The sequence below is a fragment of the Halichoerus grypus genome, chromosome 7 (genome assembly GCF_964656455.1).
Source record: "Halichoerus grypus chromosome 7, mHalGry1.hap1.1, whole genome shotgun sequence".
Classification (NCBI taxonomy): Eukaryota; Metazoa; Chordata; class Mammalia; order Carnivora; family Phocidae; genus Halichoerus; species Halichoerus grypus.
The window spans coordinates 56,413,387-56,430,060 of NC_135718.1; the positions used below are offsets into that span (position 1 = coordinate 56,413,387).

Sequence of the window (16,674 nt, forward strand, 5' to 3'; positions counted from 1 at the left end):
TCCTATAATAAGTTTACTGTTAACATCTGGTTCCTTAGAACCATGAAAAGAACATGTGCTTTAATCAAATTCATATGACATCAGTAAATTTTAAACATAGATGATAAAACTATAACATCTCCTCTCTTAAAATTTGTCACATGCAGAAAGTCCTGCTTTTAGTTCAAAAAGGACTCAAAGAGTTAGTCAGTATTTAAAGCAATAAATCATCACAACAGGTTAAAAAAAGATTCTATAATCTTCATTCTCTTGCATAGGCCACTGTGGTGGATAAATTTTATGATCAGATCTTTAAAAATATTATTTTTATAACATTTGGACACTGAAGGACATTCCATTATTAAATTAAACTTGAAAATGAATTAAGATACCAGTAAGGTTTCAACAAAAATTTATTAACATTTCTTATTTAGCGCTTTTTATCTGTCTCTTAAGAATACATTCTAGTCCAGTACTATGAAAACACAGTTTCAAATGAGCTTAAGTTTTCAAGACACAAGGTATATATATATTCTTTTCTTAGCTAGGAAGAATTCAACAGATTCTTTTTTTTTTTTTTTTTTTGGTAGCTTGAATGAAATTTTCCTCACGCCCATTCACCCCATTTGGCTTTTATTCACTGATTCTCTGGGATCATTCCTAGAAATTACAGAATGAACATGGGTCTTGAGTCACTGAAAATGTACGTGCTCCAATAGTAAATGAATGATTTGATTGTGTGTGAGCTGGCTTAGTGAGAACTTAGCCCTGAAATCATTCTGATCATCTCTGGGCAAAATGCTGTATTACAGTTTCTGGGTATGCAAACCAGAAGCCCCATGTGCGCCTTTGATCGTGTGAATAAACACTGATGGATGAGTACACATCTTTGACAATTTTTGCCAGTTTATGACATAATGAGGAAAATAAGGACCATGTGTGGAATCATAAAACTAAATAATTAAATTTATATGACTGTCCTGTATTCTGAGATTATCTTCTTTGAATTTATATGATTTTTGTTTTTTTGTTTTTTAAAAAGCTCGTACTGCTTTCTGGATATTCTTACCACCCACTCCAAATTTTTCCCCACTAGTCCATTATACTCAGAAGTCTGGGATTCACTGCATGCATGTGACTATGAAAGACTATAAAAATGGCATGCTTTTTTGCCTGAACAATGGTCAAGCTCGATATTTGATCTGGCGCTTAAATTTGCAACATGTTACTTTAAGTCATGGAATGTTACATTATAACCAGAGTTAAGAAAAGTTTATCATTCTAGGGGCGCCTGGGTGGCTCAGTTGGTTAAGCGACTGCCTTAGGCTCAGGTCATGATCCTGGAGTCCCGGATCGAGTCCCGCATCGGGCTCCCTGCTCAGCAGGGAGTCTGCTTCTCCCTCTGACCCTCCCCCCATGCTCTCTCTCTATCTCATTCTCTCTCAAATAAATAAAATAAAAAGAAAAGTTTATCATTCTACCAATGATTTTTCACTAACCGAAACAAAGTTGTAGATAAGTGTGCAGAGAAAAATGTTTAGTAACTATTCAATCTTCCACTTCTCCTAGCTTAATGGGTTTTAAAAATAAACAAGATAACTCAATTGTATCTAATTTGGTACTTTTAAATCAGCACCAGTATGGGTAACAATTTAAAAATGAAGGGGAGGGACACCTGGGTGGCTCAGTCGTTAGGCGTCTGCTTTCGGCTCGGGTCATGATCCCAGGGTCCTGGGATCGAGTCCCACATCGGGCTCCCTGCTCAGCGGGAAGCCTGCTTCTCCCTCTCCCACTCCCCCTGCTTGTGTTCCTGCTCTTGCTGTCTCTCTCTCTGTCAAATAAATAAATAAAATCTTTAAAAAATAATAATAAAAATGAAGGGGACAGCTCTCAAAAATATGAAGTAAATTTCCCTAGCTTGGCACTTTTTTTGTTTCCTTCAAAGCATATACTACAATTTGTAATTTATTCATTTTTTAAAAAAGATTTTATTTATTTATTTGACAGAGAGAGAGATAGTGAGAGCAGGAACACAAGCAGGGGGAGTGGGAGAGGGAGAAGCAGGCTTCCTGCCGCGCAGGGAGCCCGATGTGGGACTCGATCCCAGGACCCTGGGATCATGACCTGAGCCGAAGGCAGACGCTTAACGACTGAGCCACCCAGGCGCCCTGTAATTTATTCATTTGTCTTTAATTTTTTCCCCCCTGCCTTTCCTAAGCAAAGTTAATCTCCATGAAGGCAGAAACCATTTTGGGCTTGTACACCATTGTAGCCCCAGCATTTAGTATATGCTTAAAAAAATAATAATAATATTGAATGTAAATGATGTTGTTCAGGAAATTGAGCTTACTGAGCATTTACTATGTGCCAGGCAAGGATTGTACTGAATATTTTGAATGTCACTATGTCATGCAAATCAAGACCATGTATGAATATGATTTATTTATGATTTGATTCTCCTTTCAAAACATTTTTCAAAAAGATATTTAAGTAGGGGCGCCTGGGTGGCTCAGTAGGCTAAGCGTCTGCCTTCGGCTCAGGTCATGATCCCAGCATCCTGGGATCGAGTCCCGCATCAGGCTCCCTGCCCAGTGGGGAGCTGCTTCTCCCTCTCCCGCTCCCCCTGCTTGTGCTCTTTCTCTTTCTTTCTCTGACAAATAAATAAATAAAATCTTTAAAAATATATTTAAGTATAGCTATATGCTTGGGTCTTCTCTCCTAGTGAGAAATATGTCTATGTCCCCCATCAGTCCCCAGTACCACTTGTTCTCCTTTATCAGCATCATCAAGGAAGGAAGGAAACAGTGAAGAGCAGGGCTGCCAGTGTAGAAGCTAGCAGGAAGATCATTTAGTTTTCATTTCTTTTCTAAATCATCTGTAGACTGTTTCCTGGTTTAATATCCACTGACATTTCTTTATATTTGTTCACTCAGTTCTTCCAAATATGACTTTGATAATATTTTATAACCAAATAGCTAGAAAATATCCCTTACTGCCCTCGAAAGAGTGTCTCTACTTATAGAATGTATAAATATGGTTCCTGCCAGGGATGCCCATGCTTTTTATTTTGAAATGATTTTAGGGGTGCCTGGGGGGCTCAGATGGTTGAGTGTCTGCCTTCAGCTCTGGCAGGATCCCAGGGTCCTGGGATCAAGTCCCCCATGGGGTTCCCTGCTCAGCGGAGAGCCTGCTTCTCCCCCTTCCTCTACTACTCCCCCTGCTTGTGCTCTCTTGCTCTCTCTGTCAAATAAATAAATAAATCTTAAAAGAAAAAGAAAAGAAATGATTCTAGATTTACAGATAAGTTGCAAACATAGTATAGGGTTTCTTATATACACTTCACCCAGACTCGCCTAATGTTACCTTCTTATAATAATGATTCTGGTACTATTTTTGAACACACCATCCTGTCCCCTTTTGGCTTCTGATTGGATCCACCAATGAAAACAGCAGAAAACTGGAGGGCAGTGTATTTATTTGGATCCCCCACATCCCAAAACTTCCTCTCTGCAGAAACATCCCGTTACCAAAGGCTGCAATAAAAGACCCTGCTCCATCTCTTCAACTTCAACTATTCTTTGTATCTGGGTTTCTGCTCTCACTCCCTGGCCCCTTCAGGCCTAGGAGTGGTGAGAAATCTCTGCTGTCATTTAGTCCTGGGATGCTTTGCCATCCCTAGTTTTTCCCTTAACCCTGCCCACACCTTTTAAACAATTCCTTTATTAAATTCCCCTCAATATCCCCAAATGACCATGCAACTGATTTTTTTCCAGGGACAACGATTGACAACCTAACCAAAGTGATATTACCTTAAAATCGACATTCTCTTAAGGGAATATATCCTCTTACCCTGACGCATCAAGTAGAGATTATTTACATAAATGTTTCTACCAAGTGGAGTTCCAAATCATGCCACTCACAAGTCCAATTTTATGAATCAATGCCTGAAATTATTTCACACCTTTACCTTACTCAAGAGTCAAGGAAATAATTACAGCACAGCCAATAAGCTGCCATGTATATATAAAATAACTCTAGTGATAATCAACAGGGCTTGGGCAGGAACCTGGTCCTCCAAAACCAGTGGGGGTAGGAATTTGTGCTTCACCTACCTCCTACCCACATCATTCGATATCCATTCTGGCCATCTGAGTGCTTTGGACAGAAACTGGCATTTCAACTAGAGGAGAATTCTCTCTCTAGTCAGGGATTTGAAGTCACTATCTACAGTTTTACATTTTGAACTACAATAGAATGAATATAGGTTATTGATATAGATAATAGATTGCTTAAAAGTGAGAGGTATGAGACATATCAGGCAATTTCAGCCCCACAACTGGATTCAATATTTAGTTAGCAGGTTCAGAGTAGGATGGGACAAGCTTCAATTCTGCACCCAATTCCCTTAATCAGACTCTTCACCTGTCCAATTACTTCTTCACAGATGATGAAGATGAAAATCTTTGCTTAGGATACCTGCAGCATCCACCCTGACAAAAAGCAAGGGACCCAGATTTGAAGATCTAAGAGGCCAGAGTCAAAGGAAGTGGACTAGATCTCTGGCACAATGCCAAACACAAAGAGAGATTTATGAAAGGAGACCAAGCTGTAACCTGTAGACTCCCATCACTGCTCCCCCAGATAGCAGCCAGCTGGAACACTGAGTCCTCATCCATAAAACCTTAAGCTGAAAGTTGTACTCTTTCCCTGCCCTCCCTCCCAAAATATGGATTTAGTTTTCATAACATCTCCTTCAGGGTTGTACAATATTCTACCTATTTTACACATATCGAGCTAAAATCTGAAAGTATTTTAGCATTTCTACTGTGGAACAAAGAAACAAAGCTTTCTCTGGAGAACAAAATACATTACAGCTAATAGAAAATTAAACATTTTAAAATGCCAACATCAGGGGAAAAAATTATTTTTTCCTTTTAGGGCATTTCCCTACTCTTATACAACAACTGATAACTATAGAGGAAAGTGAGCAACAATTCAGTTCTGTTGCTGTGGCACATGAAATTCAGCCACCCACAGGCATTTATTTTAAAATAAGTCAGAGTCCATTGCCCTCATTCAAAAAAGCAACACATGGTATATTTACTTCTGAAATTTATTTCAGGTGACAGGATACCCACAGACTAACAAAATAAACATAGAATTAAATAGTATCCCCCAAACCCAATTCTACTTCCTAGCAAAGGCAGATGATGATTTAGCTACCAAGCTTCATCTATATTAATATGTCCATGCAATTGACCTCTTTCTCCTATGCCCCCACCCTAACCCCTGCAAATCTGAGAGCCATTTTAACAGCAGCACTAAAATGATTTTTCACTTGAAGATTTGAAGACAAAACACCTGAGATGGATACACCCAACACAGAAAGTGTAAGAAGAGATTAAGAAATATAAGCAGGGCTTTTAATGATACAATTTTATAGTTGGAGGAGGGAAAGGAAGTAAAAGGGGGTGGGTAGATCAATATGCAGAAGAAAAACAGGAGGGGTTAATTTACCTTGAAAATAACCAGTATTCTATTTGTCCAGGCCCAATGAGAATTTGTGCCAAGCAATTTCATTCATTTCACAGTGCCTAGAACACTGATGACTGTGTGGTAAATATTAAACAAATAACTTGTTGGTTGATGAAAATGTACATGGCAACGCCGCGTACACACAGGAAACAGAAACTCAAGGTGGTCAGACAAATTTGAAAGCAATGCAAGGTTTGGTTCTCCATGTCAAAAACATTTTCAAGGTACACAACTGGGGAAGCAAATGAATAAAAATTTGCCACATCCATAGTTCAACATGTTGTTCCTCTTTGAGTGCTAAAACTTTATTTGCAAAAGAAAAGCTAAGATTAGGTTAAAATATTGTTAATTATATATACATGATATAATTTTAAAGATCAGTAAGTTTTATTGCTTAATATGTGTTTTTTGAATTAAAAAGGTTACTTGCTCAGGTTGCTTACATTTATAACAGCAATATGCCACTTGAAACCTTTAACACACAAGCACCCCTTTGCTAAACTAAAGCTAGCCTTGAACTTTGAGTAGTGCCATATGCTTTTAAATTAACCCTTCTAAATACTGTACAAAGCTCATAACACAGACTGTTAGCTTATAACTGAATTAGGTTACTGATAAATACTCATTAGGCAAACCACTGAAAATAAAGAAAACATGTATATTTCCTACAGCTCTATGAATGCCAAAATTAAAAATGATTCAATGAGAATTTGGGATTAGGCAATGATAATTTGGCTGATCTTGATGGCTTACATATTTTAAGTTGAACTAAAATCTCTAAGGACCTTTTCCTTTGGAAAGCAAAACCACACATTTTAAAATAGTATCTAATGGAAGGTCTATTAAAATCACAATGGATCATAGCTGTCAACTTCAAATAGTGTCTCCTTAAGAGCTTAAGTTTACACACTGGTGCAACACCACAAAGGCAGATGCTACAAAAGGATCTACAAAGAAAAACAAATTTTATTCACAACACTTTGCATATAAACTTTTCCTTCTGCAGACTTGTGTGGAGTTGAAAATAAAGGATGCTAATATGCACATCATACAGCACATCAGAAAAAAGAGAGAGAGAGAGAAAAAACACTTCAGTTGAGTGAAAATTCATTTATCTACTGAAAATCCGGGAGAATTCACATCCACTGTACTCCAAATTTACTCCTAAGTGACAGAAAAATACTATATGAAATGGCAAAAAATTAAATATGATTTAATCAATAGCTGATTACCTTTAAAACTTTGGGCTTCTTTTCCCTCTGGGGCCTCTTGTTTTCTTTTATAACCTAAAAAAAATCAAATTGCAAAATGAGCCTCCGTTTAAGAAAAAAAAAATTAGCTCCCACCCCCCCCCCAAAATTTTTGGCTATTTCTCTATAAAACTACTTAGACCATTTAAAATCATCAACATGTTTGCTAGGCAGAACCTAAAGAGCTTATGTAAAATGTATACTTGAAAAGTCACTGAAAAAAAGCCTTGCATAAAGATGAAGTAGGGAAATACCCTTTTTTCCCCTTAAAGTCTGTCTTAATTAGCCTCTGCATTCTTCACAGCGAAGCCCACGAGGTAGCCATCTTGCTTGCTTCTGCAGAGGAAGCCTCTACAGTGGAACAGTTCTGCAAACTGCTTTTTGGTATTATTATCATGGTGTTTAAAGGCAGCCCTGGCCTGCCAGCACTGTAGACGTGCTGGGCATGCCTTTTGCAAAAACAGCCCCACAAAGAGTGCAGCCAATGGCAATGCAGAGCTTAGCAACTCCAAAGTGATCTTCTCTGCTAGCCTTCCTAGACAAAGGATCTCCTGTGCGGCTCCGCTCTCACCACAGGACACAGGCAGCCACAAGCTGCGACATGGAGTGCGCTGCAGAGGATCTGGTCGCGCCGAAATCACAGGAGGCTTCAGCAAAAACAATGCACACAAATCCCCCAGGTCTCCACCATCGGATCGATGGCGGAGGCTCCCTGATTAGTAACCTCTTGGCGGCTCCGAGGGCAGGTCTGCGCGGGGGGAGGGGTGCGCGGCTCAGCCTCCAACGTACAGGAGATATAACTGAGCCGAGGGGGGCATTTGGGCTTGCTGAAACTCTGGAAGGTATTGTGCATTTTTACTTTATAAGGCAAGGCTAAATATTGGCGATATTTAAGGCAGGGAGGTTATGTGAGGACAGTGTAGGCTCAGCTGTTGGGCTGCGTGTCTCATTCCCCGGGAACCACACCTCTTTGCAGCAGGCGCTTTGCCCAGAAATACAGCAATTTGATTTCTGTCAATAAATGTCCAATGACAAAGGCGAATTAAAAAATACTAATGAAGCCACTTGAAAGCAAAAGGACAGGATGAGGACAAGGAGAGGGGGAGGAGTTTTCAAAATACACTTGTCACTCTCAGTGGCTGGAGAGAGAAGATTTCTCTCTCTTGCTCTGGACATTTCTGGTGACCTTCATTTCCTAAAGAAATCCCTCCCGTCTGGAAGGTGGGCTCACACGTTTGGGACAAAAGGGGCACCTTTGGCTCCTCTGTCTCCCAAGATCATCAACTGTCACTGAGCATCTCTCCCTGGAGCTGCCAAGCAGGTTCCCCGCCCCACCCCCACCCCCCACAACCGCGGAGCCTTCTGCCCACCCCGCTGATGGTCAGACGGGGCCACCCGCTTCCCAGGGATTGGGAGCTGAGCCAGAGGCGGCACTAGCAGCCACCCACCCTCACACACCTGGACTGCCACCATACCCAGTGGGTGGTAGGCACTGAGAGCGCTGGGCACCGTAGTCGGAACTTGCCAGTCCCTGAGAATGCCAGAGCCAGAGGAGTTTAGCGCCCTCCTGTTAGCCCCCTGGCCAGGCAACCGTGGCAGGAGAGAAAGAACCAGGACAGCTGCTGTGAGCTGGCAGGTCTCAAGGTCACTGCCAAAATGTAGTGCAGAGGCTGGTCACAGTCCCATCACAGCCACCTTGACAGCGGTACAGATCTCGGGAAGACAGCCTCAGCTCCATCCTCACAGGGCCAAAGTTTCAGCAACACATTTAGGGGATTGGCAGGAGGGCCTCCCTGGCTGCTCAGCCAAAGATGGGTTTTCCACTTGCAGTTGGATTCAGAGCAGATTCCCACAACCAGAAATCAGGAACAGAGTGAGGGCCGGAAGGCCTGTGTTTCATCACCCGGGATTCCTAGCCTTTCGGTTTGCCACAAAAGCACGCTTTCCTTGTCGGAATGGTTAAGTCCAACATGCACTGTTTTCCCAAGTTAAACTACCTCCCCCTCACCTACCCACCCTCCAAATTGTTAACAAATATAAAAAGCAAGGCTCCTTGTAGCAAAACCAGTGGGTTCTGACCTAAACACATCCATCAGGCCAACTTCAAGCGTACTGAGCCCATACTAAGAAGCTCTCTGTGGCGAATGAAGCAAAACCATGAAAAAGGTAGAAAAACAGGACTGAATACAGCAAGATTTGGAAATGGCACTACGCTTCTTTTTCTTTGAAGTGTGTGTGTATGTGTGTGTGTGTGTGTGTGTGTGCGATAAAATATACGTAACATAAAATCTGCCATTTTAACCATTTTTAAGTGTACAGTTTAGTAGCATTAAGTATATTCACAATGTTGTGAAACTATTCCCACTCTCCATTTCCAGCACCTTTTCATGATCCCAGACACTCTGTATCCATTCAACAATAACTCTTCATTTGCCTTCTCTCAGTCCTCGCTACTTTTTATTTTGCTTTTTGTCCCTATAAATTCACCTATTCTAGTATCTCAAATAAGTGGTATCGCATGATATTTGTCCTTCCGTGTCTGGCTTATTTCACTTTGCATAATGTTTTCACGCTTCACCCATGTGGTAAGATGTATCAGAATTTCATTCCGTTCAAAGGCTCAACAGTATTTCACTGTGTGTATATACACCAAACTTGTTTATCTATTCTTCTGTTGATGTACATTTGGGTCGTTCCCACCTTCTGTCTATTGTGAGTAATACTGCTGTGAACATGGGTACGAGTATCTATTTGAGTCCCTGCTTTCAATTCTTTTGAATATATACCTAGGACAAGAACTGCTGGATCATATGATAATTCTGTTTAAATATTTAAGGAACCACCAAACTTTCTGGAGTGGCTATACCATTTTACATTCATGTCAGCAGGGCACAAAAGGATAGCCCTACATTTCTTAAAGTTCCTTGCATTTCAATTACAAATTATGCCTCTCCCCCTTGAATACCTGAATATAACTTTTATTTATTTATTATTTTTTAAGATTTTATTTATTTATTTGACAGACAGAGAGATGGCGAGAGCAGGAACACAAGCAGGGGGAGTGGGAGAGGGAGAAGCAGGCTTCCTGCCGAGCAGGGAGCCCGATGCGGGGCTCGATTCCAGGACCCTGGGATCATGACCTGAGCCGAAGGCAGACGCTTAACGACTGAGCCACCCAGACACCCTTGAATATAACTTTTAAAAAGCATCACCATTTCCCCAGCTTGATTGCTCAATATTTAGTAAAGTGGTCCATGATATATAATATATATAATTATAAAATTAAAAACAATCTATTACCTGTGCGATCCATGTGTGTCTCAATAAAACAAGATAAAATCAGGCTCAAAGTGTTAGGTGTACCGAATATCCATATCAGTGAGAAGTCCACTTTTTAAAGCCCCATCGACAAGCATTTTCACTGCATGGAATACTCATGAAGCCATACAACACTGCACTTGGCAAACTAAGCAAACACTAGAGGTCTGTGTGTAGTGTTCTGTAAAATGAATTAATAAATGAAGACACAGCTCATCTCAGCTAAATATGAGGGTTAATTAAAGTGACCAGAGCTAACATTAACTCAAAATATCCAACTGATACTACGCTATGAAGATCTGCACCTGTTTGAACACAGAATAGACTGGTAACCTATATTGGTACTGACCATCTGCTCTAAATCCTATACTTAGTGATTTGACGGTCTCTCAGCTCAGGGCTTAGGTGATGGCGAGCTTTGATGGAGAAAATAATCAGACATTACTAGCAGAGAAATTGGAGGGCAGGAGAGCCATTCCCATTCTCTTATTATTTAGGGCAAAGTGCATACAACTAGATTCTGTTGGAAGAATGGCAGGTCAGAAACTAGGAAACCCTGTGTTGTAGTCCTACTTATTCAGAACCTACTTTTGTCTCTTAAATCCATTTGTTTTTCTCACAAGGAATCATGTTTAAGTTGCATGAGATGTATTTAATTTTGTGATAACTCTAGAGTATTAGGTTCTTTCAAATATTACAAAATGAGATCTCTTTTCTCCTAAAAATCACAATTAAAGAACTAAAAAAGAAAATTGAGTCTAACTACATTATTTCATTGGTAAACTAAGGCTTAAAGTGATAAAATTACTTAATTCACATTGTACAACAGGTAAGAACTTAACTTGAGCTGAGGTATAACCAACTGTCTACACTGCTTTCTCTATAACTCCTCCTAATAACCTTTAAGATTGAAACATCTTCAAAACCACACACTAAGGGTTTTTTTGTTTTGTTTTGTTTTTTTGAGAGAGAGAGAGAGCACAAGCAGGGGGAGGGAGAGGAGACTCTTATGCTGAGCAGGGAGCCCGACTCGGGGCTCGGATCCCAGGACCCCAGGATCAGGACCTGAGCTGAAGGCAGATGCTTAACCTATTGAGCCACTCAGACGCTCCCACACACTTAGGATAAAGGAGTAGCGGCTCAGATTTCTAGAAGACTAGTATTTAAATGAACCTTACATTAAGTATGCTTTTTTTATTTTTTTAAAGATTTTATTTATTTATTTGACAGAGAGAGAGACAGCGAAAGCAGGAACACAAGCAGGGGGAGTGGGAGGAGAAGCAGGCTTCCCGCCGAGCAGGGAGCCCGATGTGGGACTCGATCCCAGGACCCTGGGATCATGACCTGAGCCGAAGGCAGACACTTAACGACTGAGCCACCCAGGTGCCCTAAGTATGCTTTTAAAAAAATAAATTTTGTGCCCTCGAGATAAATTAATGAATAATTTCAAAATTCTACTTCTCTTCTAAGCATAAAGCACTCTGCATCCACAAGAAACTACACATACGAACAGGAGCACCCGTGAGGCCCAGTTGTTAAGCATCTGCCTTCGGCTCAGGTCATGATCCCGGGGTCCTGGAATCAGGCCCTGCATTGGGTTCCCTGCTCCATGGGAGGCCTGCTTCTCCCTCTCCCACTCCCCCTGCTTGTGTTCCCTCTCTCGCTGTGTCTTTCTCTGTCAAATAAATAAATAAAATCTTAAGAAAGAAAGAAAGAAAGAGAAAGAAAGAAAGAAAGAAAGAAAGAAAGAAAGAAAGAAAGAAAGAAAGAAAGAAAGAAAGAAAGAAAGAAAAAGAAACTACACATACAAGCACTGCCTAGGAGGAGTTTTCTTCTAAGGTAATCTCAAGTGATCACGGTTCCTCAAACTTGACCCCTCTCCAGCACAAAATCCTTCCAGTATTAGCCACGCTCTACTCTCCCATGAAATCCTTCTATATTTCTCTTCTCCCATATTGTTGGGGGGCGGGGGGGGGTCATAGCTTTTGCTGTGACACCTGGGTAAAGATATTTCAAGAACCGTATTTTATAAATTTCCAATCATTAAGAATGAGAAAAGGACGGCTCATTCTTTTCACAATTCTAACGAAGATCTTCAAGTTAGCTTGGTTTTATTTCTTATGAGACACAGAAACTTCAGATTAACAGGAGATCTTCCTGGGTGATTGGGCAAACAATAATAGTCTGGGTATAGGGGGGCGATCCCCTCACACAGCCTTTTCCTGGCTTCCCTCCCCCACTTCCTTCCCTGAGGCTTATCTGCAGTAGCCCTTTTTCCTTCTAAGGGGCCAGGTCTACCTAGTGACTACCCCATTCCCTCCTGCTGGTAAAAATAACTGCTCTTCAATAACAAGAATTAAGGAACAGGGGCGCCTGGGTGGCTCAGTCGTTAAGCGTCTGCCTTCGGCTCAGGTCATGATCCCAGAGTCCTGGGATCGAGCCCCGCATCGGGCTCCCTGCTCGGCGGGAAGCCTGCTTCTCCCTCTCCCACTCCCCCTGCTTGTGTTCCCTCTCTCGCTGTGTCTCTCTTTGTCAAATAAATAAATAAAATCTTTAAAGAAAAAAAAAAAGAATTAAGGAACAAGTGAGCAAGGGTCTTCAATAGTTCCCCAGTGAGAACTGTTGACAATGAGGTGGACCAGAGATAATGCCAGACACTAATGGGGCTGAATTATCACCTCTCCTCAATTTCTCAGCCTTTCTCAGTACTATCTTGAAATCGACAAGCCTACTCCATTACAGTCTAGATCCGTAATTTGGACAGAGAAATCCAATAAGAGTATCTATGGGTTTTTGTCAAAAACAAAGAAATCACAAAGGATGATACTATTCAGAAAAATGTCCCCTTTTATGAACGATATATTGAAGTTTGCTTATTACTTGTCCTGTGTCTTTTGGAATCAATAATATCCTTTTTTAAAAAAGGAAGTTCTGTATCTTTGGGCTCCTTCTCCCTGTCATTCATGCTAGAGAACTGACACTAGATAGCATTGTGCCCTCTGTTTTTAGATAATCCCATTGTCTCATCAAATCTAATAGCAAAATCATAAAAATTTATTGTTTCACTGAGAAGCTTAAATCATTTTACACCCACACAACTTCTTTCTGAGAAAGCTAGATCTAGTTATCCCTGACGTTTAGCAAAATCAAAATTGTTGAACCTTAAAAGACCCCACATCCAAAAATACTGTCTTTAAAATTTGTTTGTTCATTGTAACGAACTTCCCCCATTTAAACCTTTAAACAACTTAATAATAAAAAATAATAATTAAAAACCCATACAATGACTTAATAAATGTTGGGGAACTTCCAACGTGCAGAATGGTGCTGGGCCATGGGGCGCCTGGGTGGCTCAGTCAGGTATGTGTCTGCCTTCAGCTCAGGTCATGATCTCAGGGTCCTGGGATTGAGCCCCGCCGTCAGGCTCCTTGCTCAGTGGAGAGTCTGCTTCTCCTTCCCCCTCTGCCCCTTCCCCTGCCCATGTTCTCTCTCTCTCTCTCAAATGGATAAATAAAATCTTAAAAAAAAAAAAAAAAAAAAAAAACCTGGTACTGGGCCTGTACCCCCAGAGCCTACCAACTCAGGAGAATCACAAACCGACAATCATGATGCACTATAGAATGGGGATGTGCCCAGAAAGCTATGAAAGGCAGAGAAGGCTTCCCAGGGAAGTGACTTTTCCACTGAATCCTAAAGAGGATAAGCAGGAGTTGATGAAATTTAGAGGGAGGGAAGAAAGGGATGTGCCCCCAATGAAGGTAACAGCATGTGCAAGGACACATTGTAGCTAAGGAAAAGTCACACTAGAGTATGGCTGTGGAGAGGCAAAGGGGACAAGGCATATAAAAAGCTGGTCACTGAGCTTGCACATGAAGAGATGTAACCAGCTTTCAATTCTCTACCATTCCAGTCTGAAACGTGGCTTTTTTTGTTCCATCCTTCAATGTTCCATAATTAATCCTTTCAAAAGGCAACAAGGACGCTCCTGTTAAATCTTCACAAATATCAGCTACTTTTTCAAGGAAGAACTTAGGAGAGGCGACTGGTTTGGCTTAGATCCCGAAAACCCTGGCTTTTAAGGTAGAAAGCACCCTTGTAGAAGTCTCCTAATCAGAGAAAAGCATATTTTAGAAATGAATGTATGTAAAATTTTTGTTAAGATCAGTTATTCAAGAAGGGTTAACTCCTTTAAAAAAAAAAAAGATTATTTATTTATTTATTTGAAAGAACGAGAGAGAGAGAAAGAGAGAGAGTGAGTGTGTGTGTGTGTGCACGTGCATGAACTGGGCAGAGGGGGAGAGGCAGAAGCAGGCTCCCCACTGAGCAGGGAGCCTGATGTGATGCCGGGCTCAATCCCAGGATGCTGGGATCATGACCTGAGCCGAAGGCTGGGATCATGGCCTGAGCCACCCAGGTGCCCCAAGAAGGGTTAACTCTTTTAGTTTTTGAGGTTATTTATTAGAGTTTCACACAATCTATAGAGGAGTGAACTTGTCTGCCAGGAAATAAGTTATTCTTTAGGCTGAGTAACTGTACCGGACAGATGCTTTTGATGTTTGGAATAAGGGGTATCTTTGTTCATTCCAGAAATAAAATAGAGAATACCCACTATATTGGAGGCACTTCTTAATACCTTTGGAATCTCTGATTTAATGAATAATTATTTTCCATGGAGCTTAACTTGGCTAGAGAGAAGACAGGAATTATCATTTTTTTCAGGAAGAACCAGAAAAACAAAACCCGAAAAACTTGCCACTGAGCCTGTAATATTTATAATAACAGAATGCCTAAGATCAAAATCTTTTCCAAAGTCTGTTTGATTGTTTCCAAAGTCTGAAAAGATTCCAAAATCTTTTCCAAAGTCTGACAGCCAAACACTTACTCAATGAGCACGTTATCTCTTATTTAAAATAAAATAAATAAATGGTCCTCAAGGTTCTTACTAGAGACAGTTCTAACATGCTACCATTTCTGTGTTTGAAGGGGATCTTTTTAAACGTTTGCAATGTAAAGCCCTTTAGAAATACCTTGTGAAGTCAGGAGACTTACTATAACAAAAGACCAAAAGGTTATTTTCATCACATTTCACCTTAGAAATCAACAAGTATAGGAGTGACTGGGTGGCTCAGTAGGTTGAGCAACCAACTCTTGATTTAGCTCAGGTCATGATCTCGGAGTGCTGGGCATCAGCATCTGACTCTGTGCTCAGCAGGGTGTGTGCATGAGATTCTCTCTCTTCCTCTCCCCCTCTGCCCTTCCCCACCCCCTACCTCTCCCCCCACACTCTCTCTCTCAAATAAATAAATAAAATCTTAAAAAAAAATCAACAGGTATAGAGCTCAAGCTTATAATTGTGCTAACTGATTATTTAAATGAAAAACTTGCCTATTTTTATTAGGAATGTTTTAGCATAAATTATTCTAATGGAGTTTCCATAGATATTTTTTTAAAAGATTTTGTTTGTTTATTTTGAGAGAGAGAGGACCAGTGGGGGGGGGGCAGAAGGAGAGGGAAACCCAGGCTCCCCACTGAGCAGGGAACCCAACCCCGGGCTTGATCCCAGGACCCTGGGATCATGACCGGAGCAGAAAGGCAGATGCTTACCAACTGAGCCACCCCGGTGCCCCTAAAGACTTTATTTTTAAGTAATCTCTACAGTCAACATGGAGATCCAACTCACAACCCTAAGATCAAGAATGGAATGCTCTAAAGACTGAGCCAGCCAGGTGTCCCCATAGATATTTTATTTATGTATTTATTTATTTGAGAGAGAGAGAGAAACAGCATGAGACGGGGGAGGGTCAGAGGGAGAAGCAGGCTCCCCGCTGAGCCGGGAGCCCGATGTGGGACTCGATCTTAATACTAGTTAAGAAAATGCAATTTTCCCCAAAAAAAGTTTGATCTCCCTGACTTCCAAATATTTAGTCAATAAGCACATTAGCTCTTGTTTTTTAAAATAAATAAATGGTTCTTATGGGTTTTTAAAAAAATATTTATTTATTTATTTGAGAGAGTGAGCATGCACGCAAGAGGTAGGGAGGAGCAGAGGGAGAGGGAGAGAGAATCTCAAGCAGACGCTGAACCTGGAGCTAGATGTGGGGCTTGATCTCAGGACTCTGAGATCATGACCTGAGCCAAAATCAAGAGTCGATGCTTAACTGACTGAGCCACCCAGGCACCCCTCAAAATATTATTTTAAACAAGATCAGTATGTCCCTGGTGGGTCCAAATCCCAATGATGCTATTAAATATGGGACCTTGAGCAAGTCAACCTCCCAAAGACTCAGTGAAGGAAAATGCTGACATTAGGGTTAAATGACTATGAGGAGTATGTGATATGGCACTTGGCCAGGTGGTTCCATTGCAGCAACAGAAAACCATGACTGTCACTAGTTAAGAAAACTGTATACAAAAAAACACTGTAATAAAAAAAAAAGTAGGGGCTCCTGGGTGGCTCAGCTGGTTGAGAGTTTGCTCTTGGCTCATATCATGATCTCAGGGTCCTGGGATGGAGCCCCATGTTGGGCTCCCTGCTCAGTGGGGAGTCTGCTTCTCCCACTCCCTCTGCCCTGGCCCTCCCCGCCCTGCTCTG

General features: G+C 41.1%; 1 protein-coding gene across 4 annotated transcripts in view; it reads right to left on the reverse strand.

The window, feature by feature from the left end:
• Window positions 1-16,674, reverse strand: part of TET1 (tet methylcytosine dioxygenase 1) — a 136,753-nt gene that overhangs the window by 94,124 nt on the left and 25,955 nt on the right. For 2 of the 4 annotated variants that reach the window (XM_078077643.1, XM_078077642.1), the window contains exons 1-2: window positions 7,019-7,310; window positions 6,747-6,800 (exon numbers count right to left, since the gene is read on the reverse strand). Coding sequence is in view for 1 of the 4 variants with exons in the window: in XM_078077645.1 (XP_077933771.1) it covers window positions 6,747-6,800 (54 nt within the window). In the remaining 3 variants the exon portion in view is untranslated. Of the gene's footprint in view, window positions 1-6,746; window positions 6,801-7,018; window positions 7,311-7,335; window positions 7,344-16,674 lie in introns of those variants that run through there. The other 2 variants (XM_078077644.1, XM_078077645.1) reach the window with 2 other exon arrangements.